General features: G+C 42.7%; 2 protein-coding genes across 8 annotated transcripts in view; one reads left to right on the top strand and one right to left on the bottom strand.

The window, feature by feature from the left end:
- ZNF330 (zinc finger protein 330) overlaps positions 1-1,494 on the bottom strand; it is a 95,629-nt gene extending 94,135 nt beyond the window's left edge. For both annotated transcript variants that reach the window (XM_065545522.1, XM_065545523.1), the window contains exon 1: positions 1,308-1,494. The gene's annotated coding sequence lies outside the window, so the exon portion shown is untranslated. The remainder of the gene's footprint in view (positions 1-1,307) is intronic.
- Positions 271-16,024, top strand: part of RNF150 (ring finger protein 150) — a 281,379-nt gene continuing 265,625 nt past the window's right edge. For all 6 annotated transcript variants that reach the window (XR_012435131.1, XR_012435132.1, XR_012435133.1 and 3 more), the window contains exon 1: positions 271-1,407. Coding sequence is in view for 3 of the 6 variants with exons in the window: in XM_005555970.5 (XP_005556027.1) it covers positions 924-1,407 (484 nt within the window). In the remaining 3 variants the exon portion in view is untranslated. The remainder of the gene's footprint in view (positions 1,408-16,024) is intronic.

Raw genomic sequence — 16,024 nt, 5'->3', positions numbered from 1 at the left:
AGCTCACGGCAGTACTTCCAGCAAACGGGAGGGTCATTTACGAGACGCACATACATTTGCTAAATATAACGCTCAGGAAGTTATTCCTGTACTTATAGGTCCAGGAGTCGCTTCCCCTTTACCCTCACCTGGATCAATTCGCCAATAGAGTTTGAATTTGAGACCCGGCAGGGGTCGCTGCTGCCCATAGAGACCAAGGGAACATGGCAAGAGAATCCCAGGGGCTTTGACATCACACTAAGCTCCTCCTTGCACGCACACATTATACACACACACACACACACACAGACACACACACACACGGACCGCGTACTCCGCTCTGCCCGCTCGCTCCCCGAGCCCGCCCCGCCCGCGGCAAGTGTGTGCCCAGGCGCAGCCACCGGCGAGGCCAGGAGCGCAGCGCCCACAGCCCGAGGGAACCGGCGCACGGCAGCAGCGGCTCTCGCGGCTGCAGCCGGATCCGCGCGCCTCCGCGCTCAGTGGCGGCGGCCAGGACACCCTCGGCAGCACCCCGCACCGCAGCACCCCGGACTACGAGCAAACGTGACTGCCCCCGCCATCCTGCAAGTTCCTGGGCCCCCGGCCACCCTTATGAGAGAAAGCGAAGCCGGGCGAAGGAGCAGGACGCTCGGCAGCAGGACTCCTCTGCAAGCCCCGCGGGCCCTGTGTTCCCGCGCCCCCCGGGGCCCCAAGAAGCAAAATGCAACCGCCGCGCTACGGCTGAGAGGGGAAGGGGCCAGCGCCATCCGCTCGCCCGGAATCCGGTCCCCGCAGCGGCTGCGCGTCCCGGCCGCGGCCCCTCGGGCCCGGGAGTGAGCAGCAGCAGGAGGAGAGGCGGCCGGCCCGGGGTTGGCCGGGGCTGGGGAGGAGGGACGGGGCGGAGGGAGGGCGCGGGGGCGGGGAGGGGGCCCCGGCGGATAAAGATGGCAATGTCTCTCATCCAAGCGTGCTGCAGTCTGGCTCTCTCAACATGGCTGCTTTCCTTTTGTTTCGTGCATCTGCTCTGCCTGGACTTTACAGTGGCCGAGAAGGAGGAATGGTACACCGCCTTCGTGAACATCACCTACGCGGAGCCCACGCCGGACCCCGGGGCCGGGGCGGCGGGCGGCGGCGGCGCGGAGCTGCACACGGAGAAGACGGAGTGCGGGCGCTATGGGGAGCACTCGCCGAAGCTGGACGCCCGCGGGGAGGTGGTCATGGCCAGCTCGGCCCACGACCGCCTGGCCTGCGACCCCAACACCAAGTTCCCCGCCCCGACTCACGGCAAGAACTGGATAGCCCTCATCCCCAAGGGCAACTGCACGTACAGGGATAAGATCCGGAACGCGTTCCTGCAGAACGCCTCCGCCGTGGTCATCTTCAACGTGGGCTCCAACACCAACGAGACCATCACCATGCCCCACGCGGGTGAGTGGCCCAGCTGGCGCGGGGGAGGGGAGCCGGCGGGGACGGAGGTGCCTAGAGGGATCCAGCGTCTGCCTCCAGGCTCCTTCTGGGAAGTCCGTGCGGCGCGGAAACCGTGTCTAGGTTCCCTGGACCGATTAAGTTTTGCTCCGCGGCACTTGGGGGGCTTACAAAGAGGAGAAGATGAACTGTATTGGGGAGGGGAGAGGTTGCCAGAGAGCTTGGCATAGCGCCACTTGGACAAGGGTTCAACGTGGCGGGCTAACTTTTCCGAGGGGGCCCTGGAAGGTGGGGTTGGGAGGGCAGGGCTCCGATACTGTTCTAGGTTAGTGACCGGCCCAGCACCTGTTTGGAACAAGCAGATCTGATAACACAGCACCGCTCTTGGGTCTGTGCATCAGGTATACCCTGATGCAGGCGTCCCTGTATAGCAAGAGAGGAGTAGGGTTACCTGCTGGCAGCTCACCACCGCCAACTTGCTCTTGAGGTTTCATCTCTTCGTGGGAGAGTATCCCCTTCTGGGTTTACGCACTGCATTAATCATATTAAAAGTACTATGCTCTGCCAGGCTGTCATCCAGAGAAACTGACAGGTGGCCACGGTGGTAAATAACAACAATCCTCAACAAGCCAAGAAGAGTGGGATGGCCCTAAAGTTATAATTACTTTTCTAATTATTGCATTATCCTTTGCCTGATTGGGAGGTTAAATATGCTGAAGGTTTTCTTTCTGGCTAGAATGAAGGGATTTAAGACTAGAGAGAGTAAGCTTTTTGTTAATGATCGCAGGTACCAGGACTAGAAATGCATTACTGTCCCAAAACTCAATACCGCATATGCCTGACATAAGCAATGTTTCCCTGGTGGTAAGAACACCCTCCCCCCAAAAAAGCCATCCCCAGGCTTGTTAACGTAAGTCCATAAGCCACTAGTTTTAGCAGGCTAGCCTCCTTATGTCAGGGCTTGCTACTTGTATTTGTGTGCCTGAGAAGTGGGCCCTCCTTCCCCAGAGGGGTTTCTGGGCCAAGACTGTGGCATCCAGTGCCCGGAAGGAGGGGAGAAAAATGACAGATGCATTTTCTGAGTGGAGTCTCCTAATCAAAACATTATTTTCTTTAAAAACCGGATTTGAATAGTTACGCTGCTGAAATGGAACACCAAGCTCTGGCTACATTTGCAGGGGTGTTCTCTTTGGGGACAAGTTTCCATTCCGAGAGCTCATGTCACCTATTAGTGGAATATTCAATTGGTTTGCCTCCAGTAATCAACACCAGCTGTTTTAGTCAGGGAACTTTGTCAACCTTAACACAAACAGGTGGGGAGGAGAAATGTTCCACCCTTCTAAAACACAGGCCAGAAAAATGCGGTGTGTTGATTAATGAAGAGGAGAGGCAGTTACTTAGAAAAGTTACAATACAGCACTTTAAGAATACTCGATATATTTTCTTGAACTCGACAGTTTTCTAAGGGAAAAGATTGTACTCTAACCTTGAGTCATAAGAGCACTACTGAAACTTTGATATTCAAGGATGTTAAGGACTGTGGAAAGCACTTTAAGTCATGTAAAGTATCTTTAGATAAACATGTTACTTAATATTTAAAACCTCAATGGAGGAGGGGTGAAGGAGGCTTTGTTGTTGTTGTTGTTTAAACTCCAAGGAGATTGTTAGCTGACTGTGAGATTCTTTGTTTCTCTGTGCATGTGCATGAAATCTTAAACTCAACTTTGAACATAAAGTAAGAGGCATCATTTGTTCCTGTCTAAAAAGGTTCTCTAAAACTGCCAACACATTGGATCAATTAATGGCTTGCTTATTTTTAAAGAAAGCACTAAGCAGATTTCCCACACAAATGATGCTTGATTAAGACAGTGGGAGTAGAAGGTTTAGTAATACTGTAGTTTGAACATTAAAGGCAAAACAAATTGGAAATTGTCTATTATCTAATTGTTCTGTTTCCAAAAATGTATTCATGCTATATCCACCAATAGCCAGGAAACTCCAAATTATCTTCTGACATTTTGCCACATTAGGAGACTGTGTTCACTTTAGTCAGAGGCTAGCATTGATTTCTGCTAGAGTGTCATCAGGAGCAGATACATGACAGGGTAGCATGGCAAACCCTTGACTATACTCTGAAATTCTTCTGCCTAAATCTCAAACACCGCCAGCACTGGTCTGGATGTCAGTGTCTTCCATGTAGTCCAGATCTTGAAAGCTTTACTTTTTCTAGTTACATTTGAGGTCAGATTTCTAAATTCACTTTGAGAAACTGCACATTTTAGGTGCTAATCAAATATTTTTATTTTGTGAACTTGGTGTACAATACCAGAGAATCTTTATATTTGAATTTTTAAATTCAGTTTTCAAAAAGTTTTAAAAAATGCAAAAGCTGATGATATATCTGACACCTTTGCTGTAGATCCTTTATTTTTGGAACTGATAGATTTCAGGTGAGGAGAAGGTCTGTTTATGTTTATTTACTGTTTATTTAGTGTCATGCAACCTATCGTTTAACATCTGTGCATTTGCATATCTTGAAATTCAATTAAATAGAAATTGTTTTCTCCTTTTCATATACGTTTTCTGTTTTTTTCTTTTCCTGCTTAAATAATTTTGATTTTCTGCCATTTACGTAACTATGACTTCTCATTCAAAAAGACACTGCTTCTTCTGGGATAGACCAGTAGTTTTGCTTTATAACAAGTCACTTTCCTCCCCAGTATAACAGCTTTATTGAAATATAAACATACTCTGCAGTTCACTCATTTAAAGTATATATTTCAATGGCTTTTAGTGTATTGACTGAGTTGTGCAGCCATCATCACTATCTAGTTCTAATAAGAAACCCTTGTACTTCCACATTATTCCCCAACTCCCCATTATTCCCCAACTCCTTAGTCACTCCCCATTATTCCCCAACTCCGAGCCCTAGGCTAATCTACATTCTGTCTTTATGTGTTTAAATGCCTCTTTTGTACCTTTCATTTAAATGGAATCATGTAATATGTGGACATCTGTGATTGGCCCCTTTGATTTAGCATAATCTTCCTAAGGTTCATTAAGGTTGTAGCATGCGTCAGTACTTAAACCTTTTTTATTGCCAAATAATATTTCATTGTATGGATATATCACATTTTGTGTATCTGTTCATCAACCGATGGAAAATTACGTTGTTTCTACTTTTTGATTGTTACAAAAATAGTGCTATGAACATTCATGTACAAATTTTTGTGTGGACATTTATCTTGTTTATATATCTAGGAGTAGAACTTCTGAGTCATATGGCAACTCTATAATTTAATCATTTGAGGACCTTCTAGACTGTTTTCCAAAGCAACTGCATCATTTCGCATTCCCACCAGCAGTGTTTGAGGGTTCCAGTTTCTCCACAGCCTCATCAACATTTGTTACTATCTTTTTTATTTTGTCTATTCAGGTGGATGTGAAGTGGTATCTTCATTTTGTTTTAAATTTTCATTTCTCTGATGACTAATTATTACTTTTTAATATACTCAATTCTTTTTTTCTGCTTTTCATTTTATTCCCTTTCCCCTTATGCCCACCATTATTTATTCTTTTCCAGACTTTCAACTCATACACTTTTATCCTAGGGAAGAGAGAGAGTGATTAATAGAGAAAATCTGCTTCTCTCACTTTTTTTTTAAAAGTCTATGGACCAGAGATTTATATGTCCCCTATTAAGGGACGTAAGGCTATATCTTTAGTGCAAGAGCACCAAGAAGGCCATAGCAAAAAGCTATAGAGAAATGCATCTTCCAACTAGTAAAAGCCCCAGAAGTGAACTTTCATGTATAGGCAAAATCTGTGAGACCCAAATTACTTCCTCAAAGCTGGTCTGATGCCTGCCTGTGAAGCTTCTTTCAGTGTACCCTAAGGAAATTGAAGATATCAGAAATTTCTAGAGGCAGTTTAGGGCACTGATTAATTAGGAGTGTAGCCTCTAGAACCAACCAACCACTTGGATTTGTGTCCTGGTGGCACTACTTTCTCACTGTGTATCTTTGTGCAAGTTAGCCTCTCAGGTCTTGGGTTTCCTCATCTGTGAAGTGGAGGATAACACCATCTACCTCGGTTGCTTGTTATGTGAATTAGATGGATTAATGCATGTACAGTGCTTAAATCTGTGGCTGGCACAAAGCAGTAAAAAAAAGTTAACCGTTCTAAGCATTGGACTCAGTGACACACAATGACATGCAGGAGCTACAGACTGGATCATCATACCTTTGAGGCTTGCTGAGTTCCTGGCAGCCTTGGGAAAGAACTCCTTATTTACCCTTTCATACTGAAGAGGCCAGAGCAGTGGTGCCAATTTTTTTGTGGCTCAGTGAATTGAAACAGGGTGTTCCAGCTCCCTCTGATTGATGAACATTTAAGATTCTCCTATTGCATTTGTACTTTCTTTTGGCTTAAATTGAAATTTCATTGTAGCAAGGGCATGTGTGATAAAAATGGTAGTCTGTGTATGCAGGCTGTTTGTGACTGAGTGGCGATGAGGAAATGGTGTGTGTGGGTTTTTTTTCTTTTTTAAAGTGTGTGTTTGATATCTTTCTGTTTGTCTATTGCTAGTACATAGTCAATGGGAAATTAAACATCTAGCTGTCTAGGAAGAACTTTTGTGAGACTAGGTTCCTAAGAGCAACTTGGAGATGGAGGAAGGGAGGCAATGGTTGCAGTAACTCTGGAGAACATGCTCGACTCTTGGAAAGGAGGAGCCTAGGATGGAGTATATCTATGTATTCTAGACTTCTCCAAGGTTGGAGGCAAAATGTAGTAGATCTACTGAGGCTCTTCCTCCGTAGATGGGTGTTCAGAGTTCAGTGTATGGATTCACGCTACCTTTATGGCCATTACTTTGATTGCTGAAGTCTACCTATGTCTTCAACTCTGTAAAGCACCTAGCTGCTTTAATTTAAAAAAGTTGTTTTTTTTCTTCAGGACTCATTTTTCTAGAATATTTGTGTGTACTTTTGCTTTACATTTTCCTTTAAATGATAAGATTAGCTCTCTTTTTTTTTTTAGCATGCTCGGTAATAATAGCATTGACCAAATAGTGCTTACTCTGTACCAGGCATGTTCCAAGCACTTTATATGTATATAAATTTGATTCTCACAACAACATTGTGAAATAGTTACCCTTACTGTCTCCATTTGATGGATGAGGAAACTGAGGCAAACTGTATAACTTGGTCATGCAAGCAGTAAGTGGTAGATCTCGGCTTGCAACCCAGGCGGTCTGTCTGCTGGTCTGTGCTTAGAGCTACAGCTCTGTATACCCTCTCAGCTTGAAAGGGTATTCTGAAGTCTAGATGTGGGCAGTGATTACTTAATCATAGATACAGGAAGCGATCTAAGGCTGATTTCCTGTTTCAGAGTATGTTAACAGATGCATTGTTGACTTGCAGAAATGCATCTCTGTTATGTAATGGGAGAATGGGACCTTATGTTTCGGCCTCTTCTCTTCCGGACCTCCCTCTGATTCACCATTTGATTTTGAGTCAGTCACTTTTTCTGTTTTCACCCTCGGTTTTCTTTAGTTGATCTCTAAGAGGTATTTCAACTCTAAAATATATTCTTTATGTATTTAAACCTTAGAATACTTGTAGTAAAATTCCCAATTTCTGGCTTCTTGATCAGAAAACCCGGTAACTGGGGCCTGCATTCCCCCATGGAAAGAGTAGCTGGAGCTGAGCGGTGGCTGGCTGTTCCCATGTGCCCTCCAGTTGGTCCAAGTCTCCATCACTTTTTACCATCTGGCTCTTCGCCTGCCGTGCTCATTTATGTTTCCCACCTCAACCCCAAGGTCACAGTGTTTGGGACTCCACCTTTATGGAGCCAAACTTTGGGTAGTGAGGGGAAGTTATGGAAAACAGACTTGGTTCAGCAAAGGAAAAGCAAATTCATAAGAATAGAAGTGTTTAGAGATGTAAGAGGTTTCCTTGAAAGGGTGAGCTTTCTGTGGCATTCAGCTTGAAACTGAATGGGAACATTGTGGAATTGCTGATCCCAGGATTTATGGATGGACTTCCAGTGGGTGACAGCTTTAAGGGCCTTCCCAAGCATTGGGAGTATGTGATTCTCTATCATTTAGGTATTTAAGAAACATATTTTTTAAGAACCTCAGTTCCCACTTCATTTTTCTCTTAAGATATATACAGTCTGGCTATCATTTATGCTTGGTCTTGATCTTCCATGCCAAGATAATCTCACCTTCTCACTTAGTATGCATGTGTGTGTATGTGTATTTATTTATTTTGCACTAAACTGTAACTCTTCACCTGTCTGTCTACTAGCAGAAATTCCAATAGCCAGGAATTCTAGACTCTGTTATTAAAAGCCATAATTCATCAAAGTGTTAAATAACATTCTTGGCGGTGTAGCTTAAGATGACCCGGGCGAGAAACTGTATGACTTGTTTATACATTTTAGGTCATGGAAATACATATCTAGAGGATTGGGAAGGAATCTTACCTTCTGTCTTCTAATCCTTTAATAAGAATTCAATCATCATCTCTCCTAGTGGCTCTCTTAAAAATCTCCTGGCTTCTCAAAAAGGAAGTAATTTTATAACCATGAAATCTGGAAAGATCCAGAAAAAACCTGGAGCTTCTTATTTATAGCTTATTCTTCTAGTTTTCAGAAAACAGTGATTGTGCCTCTGATATGAAGTTAATTTGTTTAGAAAACCAGTCTCAACTTTTGAAAAGTTAGCCATTATTGTTGCTTAACCATTATTGTTTCATTTCTGGACATTAAGCATAGCATGTAAAGAATTTACTATTTTGATAACCCTGAAAGTCTTCAGTGTATCCCTAGAAGAAATATTTCATCTCATATATACTGTAAGGAGCATTTTACTTGTTGCTGAGAGATTGCAGTGATGTTGGTGTTGTGTATTTGATAATGTAATTTGACAGATGCTACATTTAAATTGAAATTCAAATCCTATGCAGATTATCTTAGTTCTTGGGGATTTTGGTGGTAATGTAAAACCCAGAGAAACAAGGCAGCGTTGTGCTGTGTAATTCTTCTACTAAGTTTCAATTTACAGTGGTTCTATTAAATAGAAACCTTGTCTACAGGTATAATATGACCTTTACTCTTATTTTAAACTTTGAGGTATTGATCGCTTGGCAGTTTAATGTATGGTAGGATAAATGTGCTTTGTATAATCGAAGCCAAAATATTAATGACCATGGTTAGATCTAGGTCTCAGTTTTCTATAATAAAAGAGGAAAAGTAAATTTATTTTAACATTTCACATTTGTAGTTATAAATTGCTTTCTGTAAGAGTCTTCACTTTTTTATTTCGGTCACTCCATAATATATAGCGGTATTTAGAAAAACATTTTCAGTAAAAGTAAGCATCGTTTGTTAGAGAATTTAAGCTTATGCATTGGCATGTTAGGCATTTTCATATTCAACTTGTGAACATTTATTTCATAATAGAGATTTTTAAAAATATTATAGAAATAATTCTGTATTAAATGTATTTGTTCATGTCTTTTCTAGTCAGACAGATATGAGTATATATATTAGGTAAGAAGGATTATCAGGAAATGTTGTTTCTTAACCGTTTCCATCTGGAATCTCTATTATAAATGGCTTTTTATGGGCAGAGTCCACTTACACACTATTGAAAACGCAAAGATTGGAGGCTTTTTGGAGGGATTGTCAGGCGGCATACAAATTCCTTTTCCCCCTTTTTCTCTTTTCTGTTCCCCACTACCTACAGCAGATATTCATCTGGACTATTCTGTAGCCATGCACTGATGAAACCCACATCAGAAATGTAACTCCAAATGACGCAAAGAATAGTGGATGAGGACAGATGTTTTCCCCTTCATTTATCAGGAAGATGCATGGAATGTTCTTTCTCCCAGAAATCCACAGAGCTGGCTGCCTCTTCAGTTCTCTCTATTAATGAGATCTTGTTAGGAAGGCACTCCCAGGCTCCTCTTCTCTGAACTAGTGGCAGCCTCCTCCTGCTGGTCCCCAGCACACCCCTGCTGCATGTTACCCACTGTTAACATGTTTATTGTCTCCTCCCACCACAATGTAAGGGCCAGGTGAGGTGTCAGAGCCCTGGCATCAGAAAGTGGTAGACTTGTGGGGAGTAAGAAGAATTTACTGACAAAAGTACAGGTTTGAAAAAAAAGTCTTATTAGATGGAAAGTACGCTGCATAAGCAGCAGAAGAGTGCAGAGGGTCGCCTCAGCAGGAGGGCTGAGCACACCACAGTGGATTTTTCCTTTGGGGTATTCGTGGACCTTAAAGTGGGAGCTGAAGGGTAATTTGGTCCATATTAGCCATGTAGGTCCTGACAAATGTTGCGGCACTATTCACAATAGCAAAGACTTGGAGCCAACCCAAATGTCCATCAGTGACAGACTGGATTAAGAAAATGTGGCACATAAACACCATCGAATATTATGCAGCCATAAAAAGAATGAGTTCATGTCCTTTATAGGGACATGGATGAAGCTGGAAACCATCATTCTGAGCAAACTATCGCAAGGACAGAAAACCAAACACCGCATGTTCTCACTCATAGGTGGGAATTGAACAATGAGAACACTTGGACACAGGGTGGGGAACATCACACACCCGGGTGTGTCGGGGGGTTGGGAGAGGGGGGAAAGATAGCATTAGGAGATATACCTAATGTAAATGACAAGTTAATGGGTGCAGCACACCAACATGGCACATGTATACATATGTAACAAACCTGCATGTTGTGCACATGTAGCCTAGAACTGAAAGTATAATTTAAAAAATGATTACATTTGTAGACATTTTGGTGCCTTGATGTCAGCAAGGGTTGCACAATGAGTTTCTATATGCATGCATTCTGTAGATGTATAGAAATTCTAGTTACTTAGAAATATTTGGAAGGAAACCTGGAACCAGATGCTGGCTTTACATAATAGAGAAGTCTAATTACTTCTGAATTCCTTAGATAAGGAGTTTTGTCTCGGGATGGACTGCTTGATGGTTACCAGGTGATCTTTGTTCTTCTCAGTAAACTCCACAAGAGTGGGGCATTTAGACAATATTTTTGGTCCACAGTTAAGTTCCCCAAGCCTAGAGCAGTCTCTGGCACACAGAAACTGCTCAGTACCTATTGCTACATAACCTGGAAACTGAAAAGATGGACTGTTAATATGTTCATCTTTAATTTCATAAAAATAGTCTATGCCATTAAATACTTTTTGTTGGCATTTGACTCATAAAGTGGGAGAAGTTCTAATTTGACTCTCCCATTACAAATGTTTATTCATCTTGTAGCATGTGGCATGAAACGGGTGCCTGGTTTCTGTTCGTGGTCGAAGGGGAAAAAGCCATACTGGTAATAAGCAAAAGGACATAGAGTGTCAAAAAGGTTTGTAACCAAATACAATTCTGTGCATGTGTTTACTGTCCTGCAGCTTTATGTATTATAAAACCTTTTTCTTATTTTAAATGAAATACATATGCTATATAGAAACATTTGAAAATATAGAACTTTTAAAAAGAGTTAGAACCATCCATACTCTAATATTTTTTCATTACATTTACTTTTATCAAATGGGTAATATATTGCCGGTGTGTTTTCGTAGCTGTTAAAAATTTAATCGTACATTTTGAAATTTCCTTGGTTCTTCCAAGATGTTTCTGTGATGTTTCCACTTTTCTCTTACATAAAGAGTGCTGCAGTAAACATTCACATGTAGCTAAACCTGAGCGCATATCCATGAATACTTCCTTAGTTCCAGTTCCAAAGTATGGGATTAGTCAAAGGCAGTTATCGTTTCTTTTATAATAGCCTGTATGGTGAAGTCTTCAGATGTTTGCTCACTCAGGAGCATGGTGCTCCTTTGAAGGAGAAAAGACATCTGTCGGATGTTGGCAGTGCTGCTGCTGTGGGGTCCTGTCACAGCTCTTTAGCATTACTTTGCTCCAAGCTACACTATTTTGGCAGCTGAGGCAAGACACCAAAGGTGGCGAATCAGGAGAAATGAAGCGTCAGAGACAGAATCATCACGATTACAGATGGTGCAACTCCACCTCCTCCCTTACACTCCTGTGTCTGGGGGATGCTGAATGCAAATTGAACCAGCAGTTAGGAAACTCGGGTTTCAGTTGTGGCTCTCTCTCAAATTGGCTTTTCAGTTGGCAAGTCACTTCCCTCCTCTGGGGCTCATTTTCTTTCACTTGAAAATGGTGAGCAGGAGGCTTCTGGAGGGGAACTTGGTTGAGCTCAGTGATCTCCACCCTGACCGCATGTTGGGATCACCTGGGGAGTTTAAAAGTTATGGCTGCACAGATCCCACCTGCAGAGATTCTGATGCAAATGGTCTGATGCAGGGAGGGGACTCCCCATATGTTTCTAGAGTGCGCTCAGGGCTGACAGCCACTATGCAGGATGAACCTGAAATCTCCCTGAAGCTCTTATACCACATGGTTCTTTATTAATTATTTAAGGAAATGGTGTTTTTCCTTTGAAGGCATCAAAATCCTATGTGAATAAAATTTTAATTTTTTTAATTTCCCAAGAACTGTAAGGCTCGAAATTATGAGGGTGGGGACAGTATTGCTTAAATCATGAATTAGTGATTCACTGATAATAACGGTTTTGGTGACCAGCAAGAAGGCAAACACATGGCAAATGCAACAAGTACAGGAAAGCACACAAACCTCTGTAAAACAGTCAAGAAGGATACGATAATAAGTCAGAAGTGATTAGACCTTGTGATTTGATTGGGTGAAATTTCATCTATATGCTAAATGTTGATTATTATAAGAGCAGTCCTCCAAGTTTAAGAGGTAGAGACAACGTGCTGTTTTTACTAAGTAGGAAGTACCCTGTTCTGTTCATGGTGGTTATCATTACCCATTTTGGGAGGTAATGGTGAAAAAGAAGGTTCTGGTGCACGCCTGACCCGGTTCTGAGCCCTGATACAGTCTCTTGTCTAGGGAGACAGAAAGCAGCGTAGGGTTGAGATAGCCGTCTGAAGTCATTCCCTTGGTGAGGATGAGCTTCCCCTGTTCTGGGAAGAACTGCGAGTCCTGCTGGGCAGAGAGGGTCTGGGAGCTCAGGAAGCAAGTGTTTAGGCTTTGGAGTCCTCATCTGTAAAGTGAGCCTCCTATGCTATCCATCATAGGTGTTGTGTGTGACCTCTTACATTACATAATGCAGTAAAGGGGTGACTCTGAGCGTGTAATACATGAAAACTATAATTAGTGTCCACAGAAACACACTCTGAATCTGATCACATCTTATCACCATTGTTATCACCAACTGAGTCCAAGCTATCATGAGCTCTTGCCTGGACTGCCACTGTCACCCCTAGCTGGTGTCCAGCTTCCCTTCCTGCCCCCTGCCGTCTGCTGCCCATACAGCAACAGAATGAACTTCTGAAAATATAAATCAAAGGCAATCACTACTCTGCTCAAATCTTGCAGGGATTCCCCATCATACTTGGAACCAAGTTAAAGTTCTTGCCATTGTCCTCAGGGCCCTCTGTGATTTGGCCCCTGCTTCCTATCCAGCCCCTTTCCTACCCCGCTTCCCTCACTTACTACTTCCCAGCCCATTATGCCTTCTTGCTGGTCCTCAAATGCTCCCAGCCCAGGACCTTTGGAACCTCTTTTTCCAGATTTTTAAAAAATAGTTTTTTATTCACATAGCAAACCATCATTTAAATATATCTTTATGCTTTTAGAATGATTCCCAAACAAGAAAGTCTAGTAGCCATTCATCTGTTTCTCTCATATTTAACCAACTCATTATTTTTTAAGTTCAGTTTGCTATTATGCCACTTGTACTCCAAGAGAAATGTCTTCCAGCAAAGTACAATTTGGCAGCGTTTTAGAATCATGGGGTTTTATTGCTCAAGTGAGCAGGAAGAGTACCCAGTCACCACCCTCGATTTTTTTTCAGATTCTCCTATCAGTCTTATTTACATCAGTCACCCTTTCCCATCATCATCACCCTTTGCCCCCTTCATCAGTTTTCCTGGCCAATGTGAAAATATTTCATCTGCTGTTCATTCTCTCTTCTCTTATTCTCCCTTATCTTATCACTACTTGAAATTTCTTTATAATTTCATTTGTGAATTTGTTCCACTATTGTGTGTCTCCCACATGGGAATATAAACTCCATGAGGGCATGGTTCTTGTCTTCTTAACAGCTGTATTTATAGAGACTGGCATAGAAAAGAAATCCAGTGCATAGCTATTGAAAATATGAATGAATGATACAATAGGTACCATCCATAATTCTCAGATGTACTGCTTACTTAAGGAATGAGGTAATGAATTTTTATTATATACACTTTGTCTGCCTTATATCGAGGGTATGGAAGGTAATATTTAATTTGAATGCTTAAAAACTTGATTCTATATCTTGTGCTTAGCAGAGCTATTCTTGCTGGGACTGTGGTAAGAGATTCATCTACTCTCTAACCTGACTTTAACCCCTTATAAGGTACCTCCTGTTAGGCCCTTACCAGCTGCTGAGAATAGAGAAGTAGGACAAGGGTGGTGCCCTGTGCCCTAAATCCTTGGGCTTCTCTTTAGGGCCGGTGGTAGGCCTGGAGCAGGAAGCCAGTTGTTATTTTCTGACATCATCTATCATCATGCCAGTGTTTCTGAAGAGGCCTGGATGCCTACCTGTGAGTAGTTACAATCAAATACTTTGCTTTGAAGGAGCTTTCTTTTGAATGTCAGTAGGGGTACTTTCTATAGATAACGGAGTAGATATGTCCTTTGGAGTCAGCTGTTATCAAACACAGAAAGTAATCTGAAAAAAGTAGTTGAGCATAGTGCTGCCTGGATGATCTTACTGGGATCTGGGCATGCGGTAGACCAGATGCCTCAAGGGGTCCTGACTGTTGCTAGAAGGAATTGTATAGTTTAATAGTAAATCCTACCTGTCCAGATGCGTTCTATGAATCTGTCTCTGTGTATATGGACTACTTCATTCCAGAAGATGGAAGAATTTAAAATCAGTGGGCCAGAAAGAGAATGTCAGGATTCCTCTAAATGAAGGAAATAACAAATGACAAATGACCAATGAGGTAGGTCAGGTTGTGACCTTTTGAGCAATGAGAGAACTATGAGAGAAATCTCAAGTTTTCTGCTTAAACCATAATGGTGTTAGTTAAAAGTAGTGTTAGTCTTTTGTTATAGTAATTTAAGTGTGCTCCAAAACGAATTTAATCTCCTGTGTGTATGGCTGGGCACAGTGCCTCATGTCTGTAATCCTTGCACTTTGAGAGGCCTAGATGAGCAGATCACCTAAGTTCAGGGGTTTGAGACCAGCCTGGCCAACAAGGCAAAAAACCCTGTTTCTACTAAAAATACAAAAATTAGCCAGGCATGGTGGTGGGTGCCTCTAGTCCCAGCTACCTGGGAGGCTGAGGCAGGAGAATTGCTTGAACCGAGGAGTCAGAGGCTGTAGTGAGCCGAGATCGAGCCACTGTACTCCAGCCTGGGTGACAGAGTAAGACCCTGTCTCAAAAATCAACCAATCAATCAAACAAACAAACAGAAAAACATACAGCTCAAACTTTAGGCCATGATTGGTGGATTGATTTAGCAACTGAAATGGGGCACCACTTTGCAAAGGAATGGTGACCCTGAAATAGGCCATTACTTTGCCTGGCCAGTTTGGTAGCCACCATATTGCTTAAAAGAAATGTTTTGTCATGCAGGTTGGCTGATTGGGGCCCAGTGTTTTTGAGCATTTTTCTACAGCCATATATGACTGGGTAAGCCTCAGTCCCAAATTCCATTCATCTTTTTTGAGGAAAGGTAAAGCAAACATACTACCCTTCTGTTGATAGCAGGCAGTTTGAATAGATACTGTCTCAACACCATGTAGTAAGTCTTCCAGAAGGGTACAGTGTTTGCAGTTATTTGAAGTGCTCCAGACTCAGAAAAACCTGAGAGAGAAGGAACCCAGGAACATTCAAAACCTATGTTCAACTGCCAAGGTCATAGGGTAGCGGGCTCAGATGCAGGTGGGTATGACGGAACCTTCTCCAACTGCCAGTGACTGTTGTCTAAGCAGCCCACTGATTGTCAAAGTCAGACCCTGCCTCAGTATTCATGAGTTTGGGGCCATATAGCGGGTCTGACACTAGCTCCCCAGGAGACAGAGCTTGTGTGGCTCTGGTAAGAGCCTTAAGTGTGATGACTAAATGATATTGGGGGGCAGGGGGCTGTCAGCAGCCACTGTGAGGGACAGATTGGCAATTCTAAATAGCCATTGAGATCTATGCCTCACACAGTGTCTTTTCTCTTCTCTTGGGAGAACATACTACCGAGGAAAAAGTTTTTCATTTTTTGAATAAGCCAAGGCATTCTTTCTACAAATCACCCCTTCTAGTTCCAGACTTATTTATTAAATTCATCACCTTATTCACTAGAGGAACTCAGCAAATCTTTGTTGAATGGAATACGTAATAGAAGGAAGAGAATTGCCATTTGTTCTGAACACACAGACTCTTAGGCGCTGCATTAGGTGTCTTCCATACTTCGCTCCTTTCACAGACACTGTGAGTTGGATACTTTGCCCAAAGTTACAGATGGTTAAAAGCAAAACTGGGATTTTAAT

Source organism: Macaca fascicularis, chromosome 5 (genome assembly GCF_037993035.2).
Source record: "Macaca fascicularis isolate 582-1 chromosome 5, T2T-MFA8v1.1".
Classification (NCBI taxonomy): domain Eukaryota; kingdom Metazoa; phylum Chordata; class Mammalia; order Primates; family Cercopithecidae; genus Macaca; species Macaca fascicularis.
Note: the sequence above shows the minus strand (reverse complement) of the source record. Positions and strands in the feature narration are given on the sequence as shown.